At 39.7% G+C, this 25,616-nt stretch overlaps 1 protein-coding gene across 3 annotated transcripts in view; it reads right to left on the bottom strand.

Annotated features, from left to right (window-relative positions):
- The window catches only part of myripb (myosin VIIA and Rab interacting protein b), a 116,362-nt gene extending 91,354 nt beyond the window's left edge, over positions 1–25,008 (bottom strand). For all 3 annotated transcript variants that reach the window (XM_008438596.2, XM_008438598.2, XM_008438597.2), the window contains exons 1-2: positions 24,881–25,008; positions 15,750–15,977 (exon numbers count right to left, since the gene is read on the bottom strand). In XM_008438596.2, coding sequence (XP_008436818.1) covers positions 15,750–15,859 — 110 coding nt within the window. In that variant the 5' untranslated portion in view covers positions 15,860–15,977; positions 24,881–25,008. The remainder of the gene's footprint in view (positions 1–15,749; positions 15,978–24,880) is intronic.
- Positions 25,009–25,616: the final 608 nt, after the last annotated feature.

Genomic DNA, 25,616 nt, shown 5'->3' with positions numbered 1-25,616 from the left:
CTTTTGGCTGAGTAGCTGCTTTCTTTTAGACATTTGCTCAAACACATGCCTAACATGAATTATCTGCTTTCCCGTCTTTCCCATTTTGAAGAGTAGCTAAAAGAAATGGTTCCAGAATCCAACCCTCCCCAGGAAACAGGAAGTGATGGATTAAAAACGACAGATTACTAATATTTGTAGATTATTTATTCATTTAATTTAAAGTCTTTGAATACCACAAGAATTATTGCGTCCATCACTATGAGTTTTGCATAATGTGGGATTTCCTTCCCCAAATGAACGAAATCGCTCAAATTCGCAGTTCATTTTTATTCCGTTTTTATTATTTCCCATTTAAGATTTTTGCTTCTGTTTTAGGAGACTGGCACATTTCGGAGCTTTTTAATGCATCTTTGTCAGAGATGGCAACAAATAAACAGGAAGGAGCATACTTTTTTTTTTTTGACGTCTCAAACAGTTGTAACAGAACCAAAACGTTTATTCTCCTCAAAATAAGTTTCAACAACCAACCGTTTGGTAGACATTAGGGGAAAGGAGAATGTGTGCTTTAAGCCACCGCTGCCTTCATTAACCAGATGGGGGGAGAGCAAAACCACTGCTGCTCCAGATGTGACTCATAATAATCCCTTGAAAACCAGTGAGCAATTCCTGAGAAATATATATAAAAAAAAAAAAACACCCACGGGTGGCAGAGAACCACAGCTAAGTCACTAAATAATACAGCACAGTCTTACTTGATTTAATTTAAACTATTAATGTCTTTTTTTTTTTTAAGCTAGTCGTGTAAACCAACTGAAGGGCTTTTATGGGAGAGAACTTAATTAAAAGAAAAGCTAGCAATTTAGAATATTATTTAAATTACAGAGCTGATAGAGGCGTCGAGCCAATCATTTGAACATGTTCACCCACTGACTGACAGGTGTCTCGACCTATCGCATGAGGCCCATAAATGCCGGCGCCTGCTCCTCTCACCTCAGACCGCGGTGATGCAGATTCCTGGAAAGGCTTCCAGCTGTCATTATTGGCTTGTTTTGATTACAAGTCAGGGAAGCGTCTTCTTGTACGTCTGGCTAATTAAAGTCAGAATATATGTTGTTTACCAACCGTTACGGATGAATTTGTGTCACACCGATTGACACCGAATGCGCCGAGCGTTTGCGTTTTACCTGAAAATGCCTCTCGTCTTCGTCTTTGTGCACTTTAGATGACACTTCTTCAAGCTGAAGGACGTTACAGTTTGATTAGAGGGCAAGACGTTGGTTACTGAAGTTTCTAGCAATAACACTTTACTTTAGGGCATCTTTAATTTGGATGAGCTGGAGGTAGCAATAATTTGGTGAGTCCTTCTCTGTATTTAATCTGATTGTGGTTGAAGGTCACGAGGAGTGTAGGACGTCTTGTTTAGTTTCCACAGAGACCAGCTCCGCTGTACGCAATGAAAATTAAGACCTAGAAACACACGTCTGTCTGAGGAGATGGAAAATAGCAGGAGATTGATTAGGTTTTCATGTTTCAGTTACATATCAGTTTGAGGAGAAAGACTTTGATTAATTAAACACACTCAAATCGTGCGCTCAGAATTCAAAGCATTCAGACACCTTGAACTTTTCCGCATTTTTTCACAGTTTTGCAAAGGTTAGCTAGAAAACATTATAGGGAACAAATGTCGTCATAAAATTTCTGTTTCATTTTTTTTCTATGCATTTGACATCATTAGGAAGCTTGGAATCCACGCTTACAAAAGCAGTAAATTACTTAAAACGTCCTGAGCCTGACTTGTTCCTGGTTTTAATCACGTAGCATGTCGGTCAAAGTCCGTAATCCCAATCTGTGTAAATTTATGAGAAGACTTGAAAGTCAGAAATGATCACAACTTTCATTATGCACATGTGCAAAGGTGGTAGCCTTGCAGCATTACTGCAACAAAATGGTGGCCCTGCAAAGTGTTTGACTCAAAGTGCCTGAAAAAAAAACGCACATCACACTTTCTAGTCTTTTATTTGGCAATTCACTACTTCCTGTTGGCTTATTGCGTTACATTACAAGTCAAAATGCTTATTTTATTTCATTTTATGCAATTTGTGTTTGTAGCATAAAACAAATGCGAGAAATGGTTCAGGATGCTTTTGAAAGGCGCCGTAGATTCGTCTGAAACATGAGCTAGTAGCTGAGGTTGACACTTAAACTGCAGATTTCAGTAAATCCAAATGTCTCTTCCACACACAGCAGGAAAATATTATGAACGCAAGAAACTTAAAGATGCATTAAAATAAAAAGAGACCACATTAATGAAGAGCAGAAGAAATATTAAGCACATAAAAAACATTGGGAAGTCTTCAGATATTACGTAAAAGTTAAGCCCAGTTTGAAGTACTTATGAGGGGATTTGTATTCATTTAAAGTGTTTTATGAGGCTCTTTAATAGGTGGTTTTAGCAGAAGTGTGAGCCTATAAAACACATCAAAGTGATACCACATTCGCTTGCAAGCATTAAAAGGGGCTGGGGAATGGTCTTCAGATACTCTACACAGGCTTTTCTGCTTTTAAATAAATATAAGTAAACCACAGCAACATGAACAGAAGATGTTGAAATCCTCCCCCGCCCCCCTGACAAAAACAAGATAGATTTTGTTAACGTGTAAATGCTGTGCTGTGGTGACCGATTAAATGCAGCGACAGACCCCGAAGTAGACATTGATCAAATCCTGCTCATTTGCTCACGGGGTAACCAGCGAGTGCATCACCCAGATAAACACACAAACCGGTGCTGTCTGGATCCAGCGGAGAAGAAAATGAGAATCAATGGATCCAAAATAAAAAAAAAACAACTACATGTTTGCAACGCGAAACGCTTTTGTCCCTCCTTTGCGATCCGCTCCCGCAGGCAATCCTTTACGCAGAAGCCTACCAGCGAGTCTCAAATGTTGTAGACATTAAAACTGTTGTGCTTCGCGGTCAGCAACGCTGGAGCGGAGGAATATACCCAAACAGCTGAATATACCCAAACAGCTCAGCAGGACCGGAGGGAAAGCGCGACGTCTAAATTGAATTGCCTGCATTTGGCCGGCTTGGTGTGCAACACGTTTATCCGCCCTGCTACTGATGATGTCATCAGAAGTAATCAGATTACAGTTTATGCTACCAGCAGACCTCGGCTGATGCGTTGCAAATGGCTTCATGCACACCGGAACCCCGCGCTGTAGCCACTTAATCCACCTAGACACTGTAGCAATGGAGTGAAATCCTTCACACCCTGGAGATCAAAGTGTAAATGAATCCTTACAATGTGAAGGCAGACACAAAGTGATGTATTCCAAGCACTTAGTTCAGTCTTTCTTTTTATTTGGACAAAGAATGCATTCATTTCATCTGTAATGATTGATGGAACTAAATCAGTGTGTACAACATATTGCTGCTATATATATCAATTTAGTATTGGGTTTTCCCTTTTTTTTAATCAAAGCACCAAATAAAAAAGAAAAAAAAAGAAACTTTTCAATTATGTTCTAATTTATTGAAACGTTCAGCCCTCCACCAAATCAAAACTCATGTACCCCTTGGGCAGTGTGTCCAGTAATACATTTAGATAGATTACTTCTATGCTGCGGAAAGCTGAAGGCGTTTTTCTTTTTTTTTTTTTTGAAAGGCTTCATGTTCATCTGGAGCTTATTTAATAAGAGCACCTTTTATTTGGGATAAATAACAGATGGTACCTGTCAAGCCAGTTGACAAATTATCCCATGAGACCTCTCCACTCACCATCCTGAGCCATCAGAGAGTTATGTTGCCATCTGAGCAGCTATGTAGATGACCTTGTGCTATTTCAGATTTTTCCTTTTTTTTTTTTTTCTTGTGGAGAAATATGTGAGCACAAATTAAAGTCAGGAGAGTCTCCCAGGGTGGGGAGGTGGCTGGTGCTGCCAACCACCTGGTCTGATTCACAGGCCTGTAATCTCACATGCTGCTGCTCGCCAGTGAGGCGGGTGAGTGATGAAGGCCACCAGTGTCCTGCTCTTTGCTTTATTATACGCTACGCTACAAGGAAAGGAAGTGTGAAGGCTTGTGGAGAAAGTTACAGTGTGACAGCCAGCTCAGACTTCTCATTATTCTGGAGACTATTGCACAAAGGGTTGAAGTCATTTTAACTACTAACGTCTCTTTTCCCCCAGTTCTTGACTTGTCCTGATGCTGTATTCACATAAAAACTGGAACGGAGAACATCCACACCTCTGCTCAGCACTTTGCATGAAAATGACTAATTATTTGTGGTTTTGCTAATATTCAGACTGCAATGTAAAGAGGGATTGTTCATTTGAATACAGTAATGCAAAAGACATAAATGTAGCTATTTATTATGCATGTTAGTTAAATTAGACATAACTGATCATACTCCTGACCACTACATGGCGTCACAGTGCTTCCAGTACGTTCCCAGGTATGCTGAGTATGCGTATGCAGACATGTTTGTTATTGTTTCCTCATATTCGCCAAAACAAAAAAAACATTGTTCACATGCTTTAAAGTCATTTTATTCTGACAAAATGTGGGAATTGGGAATTTTTTCCCATCATTTCCCCAGTTAGCTGAAAGATGGCAGCTACCCTTTCGATTCACCACGCAAAAGACAAACTAGGCTGTTTGGAAATGTTTAGTTTTGCTCAATCTACTGGAGGTCACTGCAGAAAATTAGAGCAGCACCACAAAGTGTCAGAAATGTCATGTGTGACAGTTTGGGTTTCGCTGCTGCTTCTGCACAACTTGTTGCAATCGATGGAAAAATGAATTTTGCTCTCAACCAGAAAATCCTGACGGACGATATCCAACGATCAGTTTGTGACCTTCAGCCAAAACGCACTTGGATGATCCATCAGGCACACAAACAAGTTCGTCTCTGAATGACTCAAAAAACCCCACAAAAAAACAAATGAAGACTGGGTTTATATCTGACTAAGATGCAGAGGTGCAGTGAATAAGTGAGTGGATTTCTGCATAGCTAATCAGTTTGGTGACAATGCTGAAGAGGTGGCTTACAGTGAAGAAATTATTTTTACTAATAAGGCTAGTCGATGTCTGGATAAATTACTCCCTTCTCCTGGAAAGAGAGCATCTGATTCCTTCTTACCTCTATTTGTCTGTAGATGTAAGAAGAGAGACACAGACAGAGGAGAAGCTTGTGCTAAAACCAAATAGACTGATCAATTTAAAGCAAGAACCAAAACACACACACATAAACACACACTATTGCAGCCAATTATTTTTTTCCACTTCTCTTGACATTTTGTCACCATCATAAGGAGTCTCTGTAGGATTACAGAAATCCAAAGTTACAGCTCAGCTGATTGCTCTCAAGCCATGCGAGTCTTTCTCCAGCTCCATCTAGAGTTTATCTTGACGAGATAGAGTAGCATGATGCTACGCACTGTTCTGTCCTCTTCCGTTTGACTTTGAGTCAGCAGAACCTTAACAGCATGCCGGATCTTTCACAGACACACAAACACGTCCTGGCAGGCAAGGTTATTTAGGTGAAACCTATCCACTCCGTCAGCTGGAAGCAAGCTGTGTATGTGTGCGCGCCGTGAAAGCAACCTCTCTACAAGTAGCTGGGGTGGATTAGCTTTGCACTATCTCATCAGCCAATCCTGTGGACTCAGCGGCTGCAGTGGATAGAGGTGATGTGCTGATTTGTTGAGCTCAGGGGAAATCAGGACCTTCCTCTTTCATATGCTGTAAACAACCATCTGCAAAGAGCATTTTATGCTAATACAGAAGACAGAACGAATGTTCAATCCCAGTTTTCCTTTTAGGTTTTGGTCCATATAAGCTCATTTAAAAAAAAAAATCAAAAATAGATATGCTCTGTGAATTCTGATTGGTCGAGTTAACAAGTAAGATGCTCTTTTCTGCATCCCTATACGGCAGCAGACATGCAATGCATCGTTGTGTGTGTGTTTCAATGGTGCATGCGTCAGCAAGCACACGTATAATCACCGTGGTCAGTAGGGGCCCGTATTTCTGTCTTCTAATTAAGTCTGATTGTCATAATATCATCTGCGAAGAGTCAAATCAGAACTAATTAGAAATCATAGAGTCTGTCGGAGCTCTGTAGCCCCGCATATATATAAAAAAAGCGAATTAAAGCGGAACTGGACTGATCAGAAGTCAGCGGGAAAACTCACTGTGCGGCAACGTGATGTCAAATCCTCCTTACAAAGAAAGAGAGGACAGGAGGGAAAATCGTTTACATCCACAAATCACGGCCATGTTGTCACATTCCTTTTTAACTGTGATGTATTTGCATTGTGTTTTTCCATTGCTTGATAAATACACAACAAACGATTTTGATATTTAAAAAAGATTCGGGTTTCACAGTGTTTGAATTTTTCTTTAATTATCACTGAATTTACATGGAAATTCTAGTAAAATCAGTAGTTGCACCTCAACAAAACACTTTTTGTAGCGATAAGCTTCTTAAATTAATCTGGCTGGATATGTAACCACTTATTTAAACAGAGACAATCAAAGAAATTTAAAATGTTGTTTTTTTCCCCCCTAGCATAAACCATTAAATAACTCTGTGTCAAAGTTCAAACATATGCTGCCTATTCTTGGTTTTATGAATTACAGGAGTTATATATGTTAAATTATCAACATCATCCAAAAACAAAATCATACAAGGCCTAAAATTAGGATGAGAATCATGCCAATGAACGAGTGAACTTTGCCCACAACCAACCTGTCCAGTGCACAAAAATACTTTCTCAATAGTGTTAGGTTTATAATAAGTAAACAGTCAGAAAGTCCAACAAAAGCATTATGCAAGATTACAGAAAAATCCTGTTTCACAACATGTCAGTATTGAATAATCTGATGTTTTTTTAGGGAACATAACACTGCCCGGGCAGGTCGTTTTTTAATGGTCTCTTATAAAATTATGCTTTTTTTTTATATCTGACAATGTGGCAACAGCAACAACAAGGTCGCTTCTACTTGCTATGTGCAAAAACACAAAGGCACTGCCAGCACACACACCTCCACATCAAAAACAATCCACATCAACATGACTCAGACAAATAACCCACATCAATAACGCAATGTGCTAATCCCAACCGAGGAGAAACCGCAGCCAAGAGAACACAACTGCCTCAACAACAGCCAGACTAAAATTAACGACATGAAAACCCAATTCAGTGACTACACACCGCGGGAAATATTCCACATTCACAACAAAGACAGAGGTAGATGAGGTAATCGCCCGTGTAAAGCAGTTGCTCTACAGTGACGTGTTGCATTCAGGCATTCGCTGGTTACTCATGTTTAAAAGCTGAGTGGTATCTGGTGACAGGACGACTCTGTAGCTGCTCCGGCCCATAACAGATGTATGGTACATGATTTCACACGGTTTTTGACAAGTTTCTTCAGAATGCCTTTTGCCAGACTCTTAGATTAAGCTAAAGCAACCTTATTGGTGTCCTGAGCCTAACTAACCCTACGTCAGCGTATCTACTAAATCTAATTAAATTGACCACTTCATCAGAGGACACTCCACACACTGGAATACGCAATGAAGTTGTGAGGATTTGGTTTTGTCTCTGTATTAATTTGTATTAATTTATGCTTCTGTGTTCGTTTGAGTCTCCGTGCTGTCCCGTTTACACCTGACCCTTGTGTCCCCTGATTGCCTCCCCGCGTATTTAAACCCACTTGTGTCTCTTGTTCCCTGTCGGATCCTTGTCGTGTCAGTGTGTATTGTCAACAGTCTTATGTCATTTGTCGAATACCAGTTGCTACCAGAGTCAGAGCTATTGCTGCTGCTCACCTGGACTGCCTGGATTCAGCATTAAAAGCCTTCATTTCCCACCATACTTGGGTCCTGCTGCTTCTATCCTCACCACCTCCAAAACCACAATTCATCACAGAAATCAATCCAGTCATACATTCAGATTCAGCCCAGCAGTCAAATTCAATTTGTTTTGCCAAGTAAGTTATTTCTTTTTAAAAGAAATTCAACCAACTGCATCAAGTCATTATTTTGAAAAGTAGCAACTCCTTTTTGAGGGCTCACCCTGCTAAGACAGTGGACCTTGCAGTAAAGCATTTTGCTAATTTGCTAACTGTGTTAATAAGTTGTATTTTAGCTAAACTTCACCTCTGGTGTCTGTTTTCATAATCCTGCTCTCACTGAAACGTCCCTGTGCAGCTCAGGGCTGTCCAGACATAAGGAGCAGGATGACCGTCGGGAAGCTCAGGAGGTTTCCCAAACAGTCCATCCGTTCCATCGGCGGCGTTGCTGCGCAGCCGCTTTTAAGTGAGAGGTCAGACTGGCTCAGTCTGATATCTTGCATACTGTACCAGTGGCTCCTCACAGTTTAAAAAAAAGAAACAGAGAAAGAAAGAGGAGAGGGTTAAATTAACCAACATACCAAAAAGAAATAAGAAAGAGAGGGGTGTTGCAGAAAACTTGACATCCGTTGCGTTCAGGGCACACAGAAAATTAAAGGCAACCAACTAGCAATGTTGCGCCAAATGTCCCTAAATAATTTAAATGTTTGATTATTTAAAATCAATCCATACTGGCTGGTCAGAAAAAGGCAAGTATTTCTTTATTAGAAAAGAAAACAATGTAGGAGAAAGCCTGTGTTCAAAGTAAGCAAGAAAATATCTACATTTACAGACATACATAATTGCCCTGTCCTGTTTGTCCCGTTAATATACAGGTTTTTTTTGCTTTTTTTTAATCAGGTCAAGAAAAATTACAAATAAAGTCAGTTAACGACTTCCTGTGTGTTCAGCGCTTCTCTTAAGTTGATTTTTATATTGCATTTGTTTTCTAACACAATGAATTCTACAAAGTCGATCATTGTCGCCGTTAAGTAGCAGACAGCGGCAAAGTCAGCTGAGGTCATGGAGTTATAAATGAAAGACTGCATAAAGCCAGTAGGAGTAGGAGGGAGGCGGAGGAGGGAAAGATGGAGGAGGAGATACAGGAGAGGGAAGAGGAGATGAAAGAGGAAGAGGAGAAGAAGGACAGTGTGCAGGTACAGGTGCAGTGTGTGTGGGACTGGCTTGGCATTACGGTTTCCCTTAGAATCATATGAACTTCTTAAGAACAAAGGATTGTGGTCCAAACCTCAGCTCTTCAACATCTGAGAACAGTTTTAAAATGTGTTATCTTCCCTTATGGGGCTGCACAGCGGCACAGTTGCCAGCTCTGTTGCCTTACAAAAATGTGATGTTTTTATGCTGTAAATAAAGTTATTTTGCTCGAAAATTGTGGTGCCACTTATGTCTGTTGTGTGGATCTGAACCAAAAAGCCCTTTCAAACCAAACTCCAGGACAGAATTTCATCTCCAACCCATACTTTGTAACCACTTATTTGGGGCTGCATATAAAATAAGATCAAACCTAATATGTGGCAATTGCTGCAGCATGCATGCACCAAAGGTAAAATTAGATCATTTCTACAATAAGTAAACTATTTGCCATCCATGTGGCATCAAAACTGGAGGAAACTGATGAAACTTCTGTGTGAGTTTACAGCAATATTTCAGGCATAATCCTTACCACACTTTGCTCATCGGAGTAGAAAAAAATGGCTTCTGAAAAATAAACTGTACTGGTAAAAGCAGAACAAGCATGAATTTGGGTTTAAGAAATAATAAGTAACATAGTCGGATCCTTTTATGCTTGCCAACTATTCATTAGTGTATGATGTCTGGGTCTTTTTTATCGCACCACATTATCTGCCTGCAGCAGAAAATTTCCTCTTAAAATGATCAAATGCTAAACTAAGACACTCTCTCTGTGATGTAAGGCACAGCAAAGTCCTGATAAGTAGTAATTTAAAATATATTTGGCCATCATCTTTCATCCATAGCAGAGTGCAGAAAGCAGCTAAATACCCTGTTACGTGTCCTTTATATTATTCTACTTAAAATAAAATAAAAAAATGATATTCCTATTTTAAGAGATTATTTGTGTATTTTGTATTATCCATTAGAATATTTGGATGTACCAAACAAAATCCATGCAAAGCATTGTGGGTAACAGGAGTAAAATGGAGAGACTGGTGGTGTCTTGCGTACGAGTGAGGAATTTCAAATGAAGCTTTCAAATAAGTCTGCATGCTTCCTAATCTTAAATAGTAATTCATGTGTTGAAGTCTGAAATATAGACAATATTCATTGCCTTGTTCTTCAGGATGCTAATGTGCCGACAACATGATTCTAGATCTACGCTGGTTTCCAGTCAAGGCACCAGCACTGGTACTGTTGAAGACATCACCATCAAGTAATGCTGGTAAACCTGCATGTTAAAGTTGAACCCCCGCAACGGATTATGGCACAAAGTAGATATGTTGCACTCTGGGAAGAAAGGAATAATGCATTTCTGTTCAACACAATGGAGCCATTTCATAACCTGCAAAGCCGGACTGGACGAGTTATTAGATTTCTGGAATTTCCCACAACAGGCTCTAGTAGCGGTCAACAGTTCACTCGTCAGGCAAAATCCACTTCAGGAAAACACACATTTTAAAAACCACTTGACGTTAACCGCGACTTCTGTGTTTTCCAAATAAATCATTTGTAAAATTAAAATCTGTAATGAAAGAAAACAAATCTTCAGAGTTCAGTTTCTTTTTTCAGCAGGTCAATTTGTCCCTTTCAGTGTTGATTCAGAAAAAAAAAACGAGACGTCAGTGAAGTCTCAAGGGAACGTTAATATCCTTTCACTGCTCGGGCTCCACATTTCACTTACACCCTTTTCACTGATTCATATGAATACCAAGCAGTTTGTCTCTTATCTTGGCTCGAAATGAATACAATTCTGGAAGCTGTCCACTTATCTAAAAAGCTGTGTGTCTGTGCTTGAGTCATCTGCAGAGGAAGAATAAACACAGACGGAAATAGAGGTCACTCTGTCCCTGACAAAGTGACATCCTCTGTTGTCGCTCGCAAAATGCCCCTGACCTCCCAGGGCGATTCCTGCAGCGTGTACCTGCCCGTCTCCCACATCGTGCTAAGCTTACAGTAAATGAATGGGGTAGAAAACGGGAGAAGAGAGAAGGTAAAGCTGCTAGATCCAGGAAATATTCAATCACTCCTTGTACAAAAATGCACTTAGCTTGGACTGGAAGTGAGAAAAAAAAGTCAGCGTATATGACAAATTATCTGAATAAAACTCCAGGTGGGGTTTTGCACAGTACACTCATTTTGTTATTCGTATCAGTTTCATTGAGAACAAAACGCAAACTCACTCCGTTCAGTTTTTCTATGCTGATATAGTCCAGCACTGCATTTAACAGCTTATTTGTCCTGGAAATCCTTTTCTTTTCTTCATCCCTAACCCTGTGACACTCCAATTTCACCCTGGCTCGTAAAACATGCCACAATTTCCCCCCGTTGTTGCAAACTTGGCAAATTCAACACAGACCTTTGTATCACCACGGTGTAAACAATAAATCTTCCTGCTGGAAGGCGGCACTGTTGACCGTCTCACCAACTAGAAACATAGCAGCAAAATACTCTGTTTAATGTTTCTTACTTGGAATAAATACATCCAGTTGTGCAGCCATGACAACAAATTTCACTGGACAATACATTGTCCAAGGAACTACACATGCATGCAGGTAGTAGCAAACGTGTTCAGGGGACAGATACATTTTATTTTCTAGTTCTTGGGTTCCCTACTCCTTTCTGATGACTGATTAATCTGCATTATGTAATAATAACACGTTAAAATTTTCAGATTAGTCATAGGCATTAACGCGTTAATGTTGATAAGCCCTAGTTATTAACTAAATGCACATATATGGATAAATGGATAAATGTACAAAAGCATTCACAAGAACAAAGTGAGTCATCATTTAGCCATGAAACATTTTTTTCTCTTTAAATTCTTGTCTGGAAAAGGCAAAACTGCATTCCTGAGCCTGGACTTAATCCACACTAATAAAGTGGGAGCGACTGTGGATTTAGCCACAAAGCATTGCTTAGTTTTCAATCCCCACACTCAGAAGGAGAGTTAAATAAGAGCATATGGAGAAACCATTTATGGAAAAAAAAAGAATTACACTAATTAGCTAAATGTAGCTTGTCTATAAATAGGTTCCAATTCATGTTTATGCCGTTTCTTACCAAACAAAAAAACAGGAGATTAAAACTACTTTTAGAAGTCAAATTTCTGTGATCGTTGACACGTTACTAGCCATGACATGAAAACCTGGATACAACACATAAACACGCCTGATGCACCAGGCACAGCGTCAGCTTAAGATACTACACTAATGCAACTATTTAGCAATAAAAAATAAAAAATAGTGCACTGGGATCTGTCACCACAAGCTAAGAGGGGGGGATCCAAGGAAGTGTTGGACATAGACAAGTGAATGTTATTAAATGAAAAGACATTTCTTCTGTTTTCCACAAAGCTTTCATTGAAATGCTGCATCCTTGAGAACAAACGGGCACAGAGACAGACGAATGAACAAAAGAACAAATACAGACAGTTCATATAATTCAATTTGTTTGAGGCACTTTATTCTTAAGTAAACTCAACAGAAACAGTATCAGATATCTCATCAGCCGAAGAACAAATTGATTTGCAGAGGATGGACATAAACCTGCAGAAAGCAAAATCAGTTCTCTTCTCGGTTCGTAGAAAGACAGCTATAAACTAGATTGGTGTGGAGGTTTTTTTTTTTTGTATTATCATTATTCATCTACACTAAGTACATGCAAAACATAATTAATTTTACAAACTAAAGTACAAAAGTACAGCGACCTCAAAATGTGGCTGTCCTCACTAAGCCGCATAACAAAAACTGCACAAACGCTCCTAAAATAGCCAAACAGCCATCTTTGTCCTTTCCTTTGCATATTCATGACATTTAATATCCTGACATTTTAACTAAATATTGAATTATACAGTGCAGAGATGAATTGAAACAAGGCATATAAAGTATTAAAATATAGGCTGAGTCATAAAATGTGCCTTGAATTTCTACCAGGAACAATTCTGTACAACTCACCGAAATAAAGAAAAATAAAACAAAGCCAAATCTGTCTTGAATTTAAAATAACAGGGTAGGTATGTTGCATACATAAGAGTTAGGAATGTACATAATAGGTTTTCAAATGGGGAGAGTTACCAATTATTAATTATATTTTGAACTTCGATACTTATTTTTTTTCCCTTTTTTTTAACCGATAACACTACTGGTTTATAGACACTTTTAGTTTGCATGTATATTAAAACTTGTGTAATTTCAAGTAGAAGGGCTTATAAAGCAGTTGAAAACAATTTATGTAAAATATAATTTTTCACCGATTTGAATAACTTTAAAGTAATGTAGGACTGGGACCTTATCATAAGGATGAAAAGCTGCTAAAAACTTATGCACACAAGAGAAATGAACGATAGAAATTCATTGTTTTCTTGATTTTACGTGTACCACGAAGAAGAAACGCAACGCTATGAATCATGAATAGCAACATTATTATTGATATTTAATGTAGTAGCAAACGGCAATGTCAATTTTCTTTACGTCTTAAAGCAGCACTTTTACCTATCATGGGGCTGAGTCTATCATGTCAGTGATTGAGTAACACACAGTCAAGCCCAGCAGCGGAACTGAAGCAATCTGTCAATTTGAATCTAATATCCATTAGGAAAAGCTGCTTCAGGAAAGGAGAACAAAAACAACATGGATTCAAATGCTGATGGCTTTTATAAACAACCGCTGCCATATAAATTACCGCTTTCCAGCTCATCTTCTTTCAGCAAACAAAAAAAAAAAAAAAGCAGTAATAACAGTCTGAGCGACATAAATTATTTCTGATCATTCATGACAGCTTGGTGGGGGAAACATTTTACAGCCTAGTAATTTGGGAATACACCATCTTCGCTTTGAAACCATTTCTGGGAAAATAAGACGCGTTTCGTGCATGCTCCGCATACTGATGCTCGGATTCTGCTCTGTGATGTAACTTTGTTATGCTCCTCAGGAGTTTAGCCGAGATGTTTAGTGCTCCAATCGAAGCAGTCTAATCACTTGTGGCATCCACTCAGGAACAGTAAACTACTGATTTGTTACATCTCCATAACAGCTCGAGTTTAGGCCAAGTCGGGGAATATTTGTGCCTCCAAAATTATACGTTATAGCCACGTATAAAAAAGCAGATAAAAACATATTTTGTTGGGATACCAGATGCAATGAAGCTGCACAACATAAATTACCCAGAGTCTAGATTTTTTTTTTTGGCAATATCCACACTGATAGTAAAACAAAACCGGTTTAGTAAGCAGGCACTAAAGGACAGGAGGAGAGGGAACAATACGGACCAGAACATGTGGCAGGTTATGTATGAATCAGTAAGGTCTCCGTTGTGTTATGTGGCCAAAGGCTTTGAGATACGGATAAAAGATTGCTGAGAAAAGAGAAAAGAAATAGCCAATTATATAAAGCTGTTGGTGTCTTTTTCAAAGCTTTCTCTCAAGTTGCAGAGAGGCTATTGTAATTATTGCTGAAACTGTAGACAGAGTAAAGATAATCAAAGCAAAAGAGCATTTGAAACCATATCCTGGGGGCCCCCAGGTGCCTCGCTTTGATTATGATCACTGAAAAAAGTGTATTCATGCATGCCAGTTATACTTCCAATTTGAACAGGTAGCATTTCAAGACCAGTAAAGTTTTAATTATACCACTCCTACAGACCAAAGTATTTTAATTAAGGTGAAAGAGATGAGCTGAAGAGACTGGAGTTTCTTTTATCTGCATGGAGGATACAGTACTACCGTCCTGCCCAACCCCCACATGTTTCTGAACATTTCCACTCAGATTTTTGAAGGAAGGCCGTAATAATTGTAATGACATATTACAACTGCAACAGGCTTTGGGTCCTTCTTGTGGAGGACACAAATGCAGGCAGGACAAAGGTACGATCATGTAGTTGATGTTGAAAGATGGAAAGAATTACAACAGAGAATACAAGGGCATCAACTCGTAGCAACCTTGTGAGGTGTAAGTAGGGACTAAACAAACCGGGAGCAAAACTGAGAATGGCAATTACGCAAGAACGTATCTGCATACCCACTCTGAAACAGCAGTGAGAAAACATAAAATGAGGGAGGCCAGTTGAAGATGACACAGAATGAACACAGATAAGGTTCAGAAAAAAAGAAAAACAAAGCAAAACGACAAAATACTAGGACAACAGTGGAAATCTCTTGTAATAAAAATGGTCTTCGGAGGCAGATGCTCACACTGTGGAAATGGGAGCAGAAGCATAGCTGACCCATTTGTTTGAGGGTTTACTCCCATAGTTCCTTCAAATGTCGTGATCTCATTGCAATAAAATGAGAATTGTGTACATCTGGTAATTCAAGTAAATAAAGTAGGATGCCGGAAAAGGTTCTAAAAGGACATGCAATAAAGGATGTTATGATCAGCACTTCCAGCCAGAATATTATACCACATAACTGTATCATTTCAAGAAGGTTTAGTGGTATACTAGCTCAAAACATCCAGTGGTCCATTCGCAGGATATTGCTTCTTTTACCAAAGCAACTTTAAAACTGTCATAATGGAAGAAAAACTTCCACACAAGCCCTCTGATCGTCACTTTATCTGGTCATTTTCACTCACAGATGGCTGTGATATCTCCTCTATCAGCTCATGTCAAATCATTCTCTAAGTGTCAAATGTGGAAAAGAAAAAAAAAAAAACCCAGGCGGGAGAATGTCATCTCACCTCAGCCTCTCCTCCTCCTTCTTCCGCAGCTTCATGTCACGCTGAACCACTTTCAGCACATGCTCTGCCTCGTCGTCTGTTAGGCCCGACAGGTCCAGCTTGCGTCCCATTGTCCCTGGCCTCGCCACGCTGAGCTGCTGCTGGTCAAAGAGGGGGAGGAAGAGGATGAGGAAGAGGAGGAGGAGAATCGCAGGTGTCGGTGCTCAGGGGGCCGAGGCTGGGACAACCCTGTGGACAGGCAAAGGAAACAACGAAACAAATGAAAAAAAAATGTAAAAAAAGCTGTCTGTGAATTTGGCAAACTAATTTACTCCTCATTAAATGAAGAAATTAGGACGTTTCCACTTGGAAAGAATCAGGACGCTTCTTTTTTTAGATATATCCTGCATATAATAAAAATGTCTGTCTTTCAGCATGCAAATTATTCTGCAATGCCTGCTTTTCCTGACTTGTGAACGAGATTAGTGTTGCCAGTTTTTTGCCTGCAGGATCCATTTTCTTCCCAGAGCAGATGAAGACTGTCTGGAAGGATTTCTTCCCTTAATGTGATCCTTGAAACCGTTTCTGGACAGAACATTGGACCTGTTAAACAAAGCTCCTCTGGCTACAAGTTGCCATTTCATGAATGTTACGAGAGCATTTCATTAGTCTCTGGCTTAAATACCAGGCTGCAGTTCACCATACTTTAAAGTTCTGTAAAATGCAATTATATTAGATACAATGCACATATGCCAAATTATCCTAAAAGTGGATTCTTCCTAATGCATTTGGTTGCAAAGATAATTCTATTAAAATGTCCAGCAAGGCAATTTAAAGAGCTTCTTCTGTGTTTTATTTAATAGAGTATGATGCCCACTCTGTTAATAATACTCCCCTCTGTAATAAAGTAGATAATAAAGCAGGGCACATATTAGGCCAGAGTGAAATAATCATATAATTAATAGGACAATATCTTCGAAAGGGTGGTGTCCACAGCTCATTCAACTTTTTTGAGATGTAAAACTATTTTCCCCCCCTAACAAATTTCTTCTGTTTTTACTTTGTTGACACACATACATGTTTTAGATAATCAAAACAAAAGTAATATCTGGCAAAGACCAAAATGGCATTTTAAAATGATTATTTTTTTTATTTATTAAGGGAAAAGAGCAATCCAAACTAAGCTTGGTTGCAATAACTACAATGAAATATGGAAATAAGAGCTTAACGTTGCTGTGGAAGAATTTTGACCCGCTCTTCTTTGCAGGAGTGCGGTTGCTCAAGCATTATTGTAGGATCATGTGACATCAACATCTCTAAAAGATTTTAGTGCAGAACTTAACTAGGACACTCAGCAACCTTTATTTTCGTTTTATATGTGTTTTTTTTCCCTATATGTTTTATATCTGTTTTTTTTTTTGTTCTTTAGCTCAAATTATGATATTTTTCCTCTTTTGGTATTTTCGCCAGTCTGGTTCTGCTTAGGTGATTTCTAGACTCGACAGGTTAGGTAGTAAGCAGAAGAATATAACCAAGAATCACATTAATTACTTCCACAGTTACATCATAATTTAACAATGGAACCAGTGACATTTTCACAAAGCTCTGATAGGTTTTTTCTTTAATATATCAAATTATCATTTGAGCTCCTGCGTACTTAAGTTATCTTATCTCATCTGTCTTCATTTGATAAAAATGCAACATTTAAGTTGACGCTGGAAACTAATGACACTGAACCAACTTCTTCACATCTAAAAACAAAGATGTGTTACTCCTTCTTACTTCTTCATTATAATTTATGTACTAAATCTAAACGAGATGTTTGACAAATCGGTAACTCTTCTTCTATGACAATAACTACATTCAGTGTAGATTTTATTGTAATATTGGAAGCAAGTTTTTAATTCAACTCTTGGATTATCCATGCTTTAGCAGCATCCGTTAGCTGCAAGCAAATAAAATAGAATAATATAAATCACACCTTTGAAGCTATTGTTTGCCATTTTGGGTGATAAGATCTGATTTTCTCCAGCAACGGCACAGAGGTGAAGTCTGTCTACTGTCAACACAGACAAATATTGAAGCTACACAATATCAAGTAGTGTTTTGTCCAGCAAAAAAAAAAAAAAGCCCATGGTTTTATTGAGCATTTTTGCCTTGGCTCCATTCACTTCTCCAGGTTATTTCAGGACTCACTTCACTGCAGACTCTAGTTGAATTTAACAGCTTTAACCAAGAAAAACAAACCTGAGCTGCTGCTGCTGCTTCTGGCTTCACAAAGCCTGAATGAAACCTTTGACTCCGTTTTATCCTTAAACGCATCTCAGTGGGACGTGTTTCAGTCGCTTTACCAGTGGGATAACTCTCAATGCCATAAGCAGACGTGCGGAAATGCGGAGGTGAGAAAGAGGCTTATGTCACATTCGGCGGTGGAGGAGAATGACGTCTAAATCTGGCAGTCTCACAGATCTGTTATCAAACAGCGTGAATAGGCTGCAGACTGTCGCCTTGCCATTCACACATGCTCCCCTATTCAGCTGCTGCAATAAGACGCCCAAATCCTCGTCCCTGCCAAAGCTTTCCAGCCTGAAACGGAGTGACACTTAATTCAAAAGATGAATGAGTCCCGACATGTGTGAATATGCCAAGTCGAGTGTCACCGTGTGCCCCCACAGTTTGCAACCTGCTCTTGTTCAAGTAGATCTGTAATTATATTTGCACGACGGAAAGCTAAAACTCGAGGGTGGGGGGGGAGAATAGAAGCCGAGCATATTTACCACTCGCACGTTTATTTTTGCTTTAAAAATGACTTTTTCTTTCCATTCATGCGTTCATTACGTTTGCTGGAGCTCTCATAAGCCCAGAGGCAGGTTACATCTCTGCTGTAATATATATTATCATAAACATTCAAGCAGCAGCACTTATGAGCCTTGACTGTTCAATGCACTGACATCCTGTAATGAATTCAAATTACACCTGAAAACTCAGAGCTTAGAAACAATCACCACAACATTATTGAAACTACTTAGACTTAAGAATATGTCAGGAACTGGATATTGCAATCTTAAAAAAAAACAAGACTCGTTTTAAAACCTCGAGCTTTTCGGTTGGTAGTCAGTCACTTATGTAGTAAAGATCCTTACTTGTGGCAACGTGAAACTGAAGCGTGTCTGTCTGTCTATCTATTTCTAATGTCGGGGATAGTTGCCACCTTAGCAACTTCATTACAAGAAATTTTCTTTGTAAAACATATCCAATACTGTGTGGATTCAGTCTTATTTATTATACCAGCTTCTCCTTGCAGGGCTGCAAGGGGGCTGGTTCCCATTTCCAGCACTCATTGGGGAAGAGGTACGCCTTGGACAGGCAACACACAGACACGCCTGACAAATAACCATCCACATACACTTATTCCTAAATGTAATTTAAAGGGAACATTTCACATAACAGTCATGTTTTGAAACTGCGGGATAGAGAACCCACGCATGCATGGGAAGAACTCTGTGCGGAAAGGCCCTTGGCCAATATTCAAACCCAGGAGCTTCCTTCTCCAAAGCAGCGGTACAACCAACTGCGCCACTGTGACAAACGTTTGATTAGTCATTTCAGTTTTTAAGACTATTTCTTACTCTTCATCACTTAGTGCATTTATCTTCATCCAGCTTCCTGGATGCCTCATACGATTCAATCAAGAATCCATCGCTCCTTACATTCCGCAACAATCCAAAGCTACTGACCCCACATGAAAAACGGTCTTGGTCAAGACTGAGGTTGTAACCATCAGCATTCATGTGACAGAAAGTTGAGCTATCCTACAAACAATCATTCTCCCAGCTGTCAAATCTGAAGGACCTATGCGTCAAACTCTATTTACAACCTAATCTCAGCATGAACATTCTCAAAAGATCATGATCCTGCTCTCCTATCACCTTCAAATCAATGCCCCAACACCAACAGAGACTGCGCTGTCTTGATTTGTTGAATTTAAAGGAAGGAGTGATGGATGTGCCGTGACAGCACCGTCATTACTGTATGACTGCAAGGCATTTATTTGCTGGTTCTATATCGTGTGTGGTGTGAAAGGATGGTGACTGAGCTCCCGTCATGTCTGAACTAAACGATGCAGTTGTCCATGCACTTTATACATAGATATTACAGAAACGGTGGGAGAGGCTACAGGGCGTTTTGAGCTGCACATGGTTGACCGCACACTGACCCATAGAACTGTCCCGGCTGCATGTGATAAAAACAATCATATAATGCAGGTGGAGTATAAAAAAAAAAAAGATGTGCCTTTCACACGTAATCAACAACAGCATAGATGAGTGATTAGTGCTGAAGCAGAGGAGAAGATTGCAAGTCATTCAAACAAAAAAAATTCTTGTCACACAGTAAGGAATGGTTGAACGTTTACATCTTTTCTTCCCAGTTTGCAAAGTTGTTTTAATCAACAAACTTCCAAAATGGCCGAAACATCTCCCACAGTGTTGTTTTCATGCACAGATTTTAGTTAGCCATTGTTCTGCATGTAAAATATTAGACTTTTAATTTACAATTTAAGAAAACATTAGTTTTCTAGAAAGGCTGGTGATAAGGCAATGGATTTTCGGTAAATATAGCTGATGAAAACCAGTAGTGTCATGATGTCTGGGAGTATAATATCCAGGTACATTTTGCAGGACAATCAACATTCAGTTGTCATAAAAAAAGCTGAATATTTGAAACATGACCTAAAAGAAGTTTGACTTTGCGAATTAACCCCTTCAAATTGGCCTCTGTCTTTTTAAGAAGCTCCTGCTCAAACAAGGAATCTGACTTTAGTTTAGTTTAGTTTTTAACGTGCAAAACAGTGTTCACATGTTAAGCATAAATATAGCAGTTCTGGTTCACTGCTCAAAGTGAAAGGAATAACGAAGACGGAAACTTTCAACAGTTTGAACTGAAGCGTTTCATGTGTGCAATATTCCCAAGCACACATAAAAACTGGATAAAACATTAAGCGTTTGGAACGACCCAGACGTGAACCCTTTTTAACAATGCTTAAACTAGGCCATTGCAATTGTTGATGGAAAGACTGATGGGAATTATGCCAAGATCTCCCTCATTCTTAATTTTGTTCCTCGCAAATAAGCAACATTCATTCAGACGTCAGTGGGTTTGTATGTAAGCCTGTATGGATTATTTTGATCCTTTGCGAATCTACAGAAAAAAGATCCACAATAAATCCAGGAACTTTAAAAATCATGGAACTTGTCTTTTAAATCATCAATCCACTCCTCCAAAAATGATGCATTTTCACACAGATAATTTTAAAAATAACATATTACAGTAATTTTACACCACTAATTAGCTTACCAGTTGAGAAGCACCATATGTTCCAGGTTTAGTGTCAAACTTTATTTTTAGGTTTTCAAAAAGAAAAAAAAAACCTGCAGCAAAAAGAAACGTGTTAATTTGTCACAAATTTGTTTGGTAAGATTTTCAAAAATGTAAACACCTCGCGTGTTTTTTCAGAATCTCATGAGATACCGCACACAATGACACTCTAATATTTCCACATACAACTTCATCTGTAACATTCTGGCTCAACCGGTCACTGTGTCTGATAGAGAATGCAAAAAGACAAGGTCGGGCATTCGGTTCGCACTTTGATTGGCACTACACGAAAGTCCACCAGTGTAATTCTTTCAAGCTACGAAAGCAACACCTTCAAACTGACACTCTCACTTAAAGGGACAGGTAGTATCTGTGAAAAATAGGTCAAACCGCTACATCTCTCCTAGAGAGCGGAACTGTGAGTTTTGTTGCTTTTTCACTCTCAATGCTTCTCCTACGTGCAGCAAAATAAACTTATGAACTCAGGTGTACCCAATTAAAACCCACAAATAAATCTTACGCCATCCTGCGGAGCGCTTGGCTCTACTGCGATTCCTCACCTCAGAGAGCCGGCAGACGATGGACAAACTGAGAACAAGGCCCTGCTGGAGCACTAAAAGGGCAGATGCAGCCGAGCGCAAAATGAACTGCTTGTTTAAGACCCTCTCCGTTGTGTTGGTTTTTTTCACAGCAAGTGAGAAGGAGATTGAGACAGACTCCAGATGAATTAATATTTGGATGGTGAGTACAATAAAACGAGCTGACAATGAGTGAGGCTTTTTTTATATATACATTATATATATATATTTTTAAATCAGATATTGTGATTTAAATTATTGGGAAAGCTCTCCGTCAATACTTTGCAATTAGGAATGCACCAAACAGATCTGTGACTGAAACCAGGTTTCCAGTTTGATCCTGCTGAAAGGTGACAGGCAACACTCAAGAATCCAACTTTCTTCCAGTCAGTGAATGCATCATGATTGATTTGCTGTTGGAGCTTTTTACTCTGTGAAAAACTGCAGATATCGAGCTTTAATCAAGGAAGACTTATTAAAAATAATCAATTTAAGGGTTGGATTCTTTATCTTTATGTTTCCGTTGAGCAATTTTTATCAGGACAGGAGAAGAATTTTGAATTTCTTTTGTTTCAAATCAAGACTTAAACAATTCAGCTTGAGATTGTAAAAAAAAAGACTGAGAATCAAGAATTAAATGTATTACAATCAAACTGCATCATCAAGGAAGACCCACAATGTGACATTATTAATCTGTGTAGTGCACAATGTCACCTTCAGTAAATTGACTAGCTTAGACTTATCTACAGACTCAAACTATATCATTTCCTGCGACCATGAAATTAGAATTATTTGTCTGAGAAGTTCAAGCTTAGACTACGGTGTAAATTATTTTGATGATTTATTTATTGATGGGACTCTGTCTGACTTGAAAGATTCTTTTACATTTTAAATAATGACACTATTAATGCAAAGCTGCATTCAAAGTCAATTAAAAGTGCAAACTTTGCATTATTTGGACAATAATGAGCCTTTTAAAACATAGCTCTATTAAAATTTGCTTTGAAAAGCCATTAAAAGCGTCAGTTTGGAATAAACGTGTCATTATTTACCGAATGACACTTCATGGCAGCAGTCATAGACATTCATGAAGACCCCTTTATGTTCGTGACAGGCGTTATGTCATATCTATGACAGTGTCGTGTCAGTCTTATGCACGCCCCTTCACATAAAGTTTCACATTAGAATATGTCAGTGTACGAGAAGCAAAGACTTAAGAAAGTTTCATTTCAGTGATTGAGTGAAAACGTCTACTGCTTTCTGACACTGAATTGACTCTCAAAGCACTAGAAAGAGGATATCTATCCGTCTAATTCTGAGATTGATTAAAATAAGAGGATATAGAAGAAAGACAAAAACAAAGTCGTAGAACAAGACTTGATCCACCGCTTTTCAGCATCAGAACAGGGCTGAATGCCAACATAATTGGCTGTTTGCTCTGATGCAACACAGTCACACAAGTGCTATTCACCTTGTTACTGTCAAACCAGACTTGCTCATTGCATCGCCAGACAGACAGGTGTGATTCTGGACTCCGAAACACATCTCCACTGCAGCGTCGGAGTGCTCTCTACACCGCTGCAACCGACTCTTTTCATTACACTTGTCAGTATAAGGCTTGGAGGAAACTCCACGGGCTCAGAAATCATTTGAAGCTCTTCCGAAGGCCAGTTTTTGGTCAATCTGAGGGTTACACGCAGAGAGTTTGAGATCAATGTGCATTATGCGTTTACCCCGCTCTGGGACTGCATAATGTTTGCCCGCCTTGTGGTTGAGTCACTGTCATTCCCAACAGCTTCCACTTTGTTAGAAAACATCTCACAGTCGATAAAGGAAAATTTAGCAGTGAGGCAATTTCACAACTTGACAAACCGCACGGTAAAATACTAGAATTGACTGATCACCAAAAGCAAGTTATTCCTTCACAAATGTTTGTAGAAACAGTCTGCAGACCTGTGGCTATAGAAATTACTTCAATGGATGAGTTAATGTCGTGTAAAGGGTAGATGTGTATTTTGCCCCAAACCTGCTGCTATCGGTCAAGATGACACCAGCAGAGTGCCCAGAAAATGAAAAATAACACTGGAGTTAATGTTTCACTCGAAGCTAATAATAAAGGCACTTTGTCTCACGTAACATCAAGAAAAAAAAAGAAGAAAAAAAACTTGCAGAAGGTAAAGCAAGTATCATCCAAATATTAGAAAGTAGGTACTTTAAAATTCTCCCTCTCAGGGAGAGGATTTGATCATTTATCACTTTTTGACACCTGCCTGCTGAGCCACATCAATCACCACCCTGCCTATCCACGCAAAGCTACAGAGGAAGCTGCTGCTGCTGCTGCTGCATCCGCCTGGGAAGATGCCCTCACATCTCCAGCGAAACCCGTCAAACACATGCACCAGGAGTCACACTCTCACCTCACCTGAGGTGTTGAAATGAAAACAGATGAGGACTGGGTATGGCTGCGTGATCGTGCATGATGTGAGTGAGTGTTGGGAGCACGAGCATTCAAAAACGAAGGAATGGATTCAAATTTGTGAGGTGAATGCTCTCTTCCTGCATTCCAAGATGGTCCTCCCTGCTGTCAACAGGTGTGAAGTCAACAATGAAACACACACATACACAAACAAAACAACCTACAATATAGCATGGCGAGCCAAGCTAGGATTTTCAGCCTGCATTCCTAGGGGGAGGAGGTTAAAGTTTCTTTCCCTTCCAACGCTCCCTAGACTAAAACATGACTTTACTTCCACTGGCTTCGGCTCAATCGCTTTACTTTAATTCAAAAAGATGACTCACACTCTGCACCTCCAGGACCCGGTTTTTGTTTTGTTTTGTTTGGGTTTTTCCCCCCCCCCCTCCCAGCATCATGAACCTGTCAAGACACCTGCTCATTTTAACCCCTGCGTGATTACATCGATTCTCTGTTTCTTTCATTTAAAGGAGCCACCTATTCGTCTAACCCTGCCACGTTAGCTGTGACCGGATGATAACATCTGTGCAAAATGTTGCAGGAGAGACGGGTTCGGCTCTCTCGCAGAAGACTAGAGCATCATTCTGCTCCTCGCGACGTCTAAGCATGCACTGTAAACAAGCCAATGTAAAAAAAAATAAAAATAAATAAATAAAGGATGCTAGTGTGTTTCCTGCCTGCTCGTTGCATCGTTTCAAAGCCTGTTTGCGGTGAGAATCACTTACACGGGATCAGCCGGAGCCGAATGACCGCCAGTCACAGCCTCCTTATTCCAGATACTGACCAAGAGACGCGGAGGGATGCGAGCGTAAACTTCCGCGACACCTGTCAGCCTGTCTCCCGGTTACTTTCCCCCCCCCCCCTCGTGTCTGCACCAGCTCGACTGGTCGGCTTATTGTCCCCCCCTCCCTCCCACCTTAAAGCACGCCAGGCACCGGTGAATGGGTGATCACGGGGTTTGTATTAGAGGAGGAGGGAGGAGGAGGAGGAGGAGGAGGAAGCAGGGTGCACGGCGTTACGAGGTGAGCGACCAGGCACCCAACCTCGATTTCTTCCTGGTGCTCATGAACACTGATCGCGATGGAGCCGCGGATGAGGAAGGATTTAGTGAATGGAAAATGCAGTATTCTCCTCCTCTGCTGGCACCTGGGCATCCTGCGCTCCAGTCTGCTTCTGATGTTCCTGCAGGAGGTGTAGAGAGGTGGTGGAGGAGGTGGAGGAGGAGGAGGAGGCTCTCTGAGCTGACTGGATGCTTCATTCACAAAGCCATTGAATGCAGTCAAGTCACAGAGAGGCGAGAAACGTTTGGCAGCGAGTGTAAGCAATCCCTCAATGGGCAAAGTCATTTGCATTCAAGTTTGTTTCTCAATTACGTAAATAAATAAAAAAAACATGATATGAAAAACATATAGGTGTATGAATTTTGGAGAACGTAAGTCAGATTCTATTTTCGTTCAATTA

Source organism: Poecilia reticulata, linkage group LG20, assembly GCF_000633615.1.
Source record: "Poecilia reticulata strain Guanapo linkage group LG20, Guppy_female_1.0+MT, whole genome shotgun sequence".
Lineage (NCBI taxonomy): Eukaryota > Metazoa > Chordata > Actinopteri > Cyprinodontiformes > Poeciliidae > Poecilia > Poecilia reticulata.
Note: the sequence above shows the minus strand (reverse complement) of the source record. Positions and strands in the feature narration are given on the sequence as shown.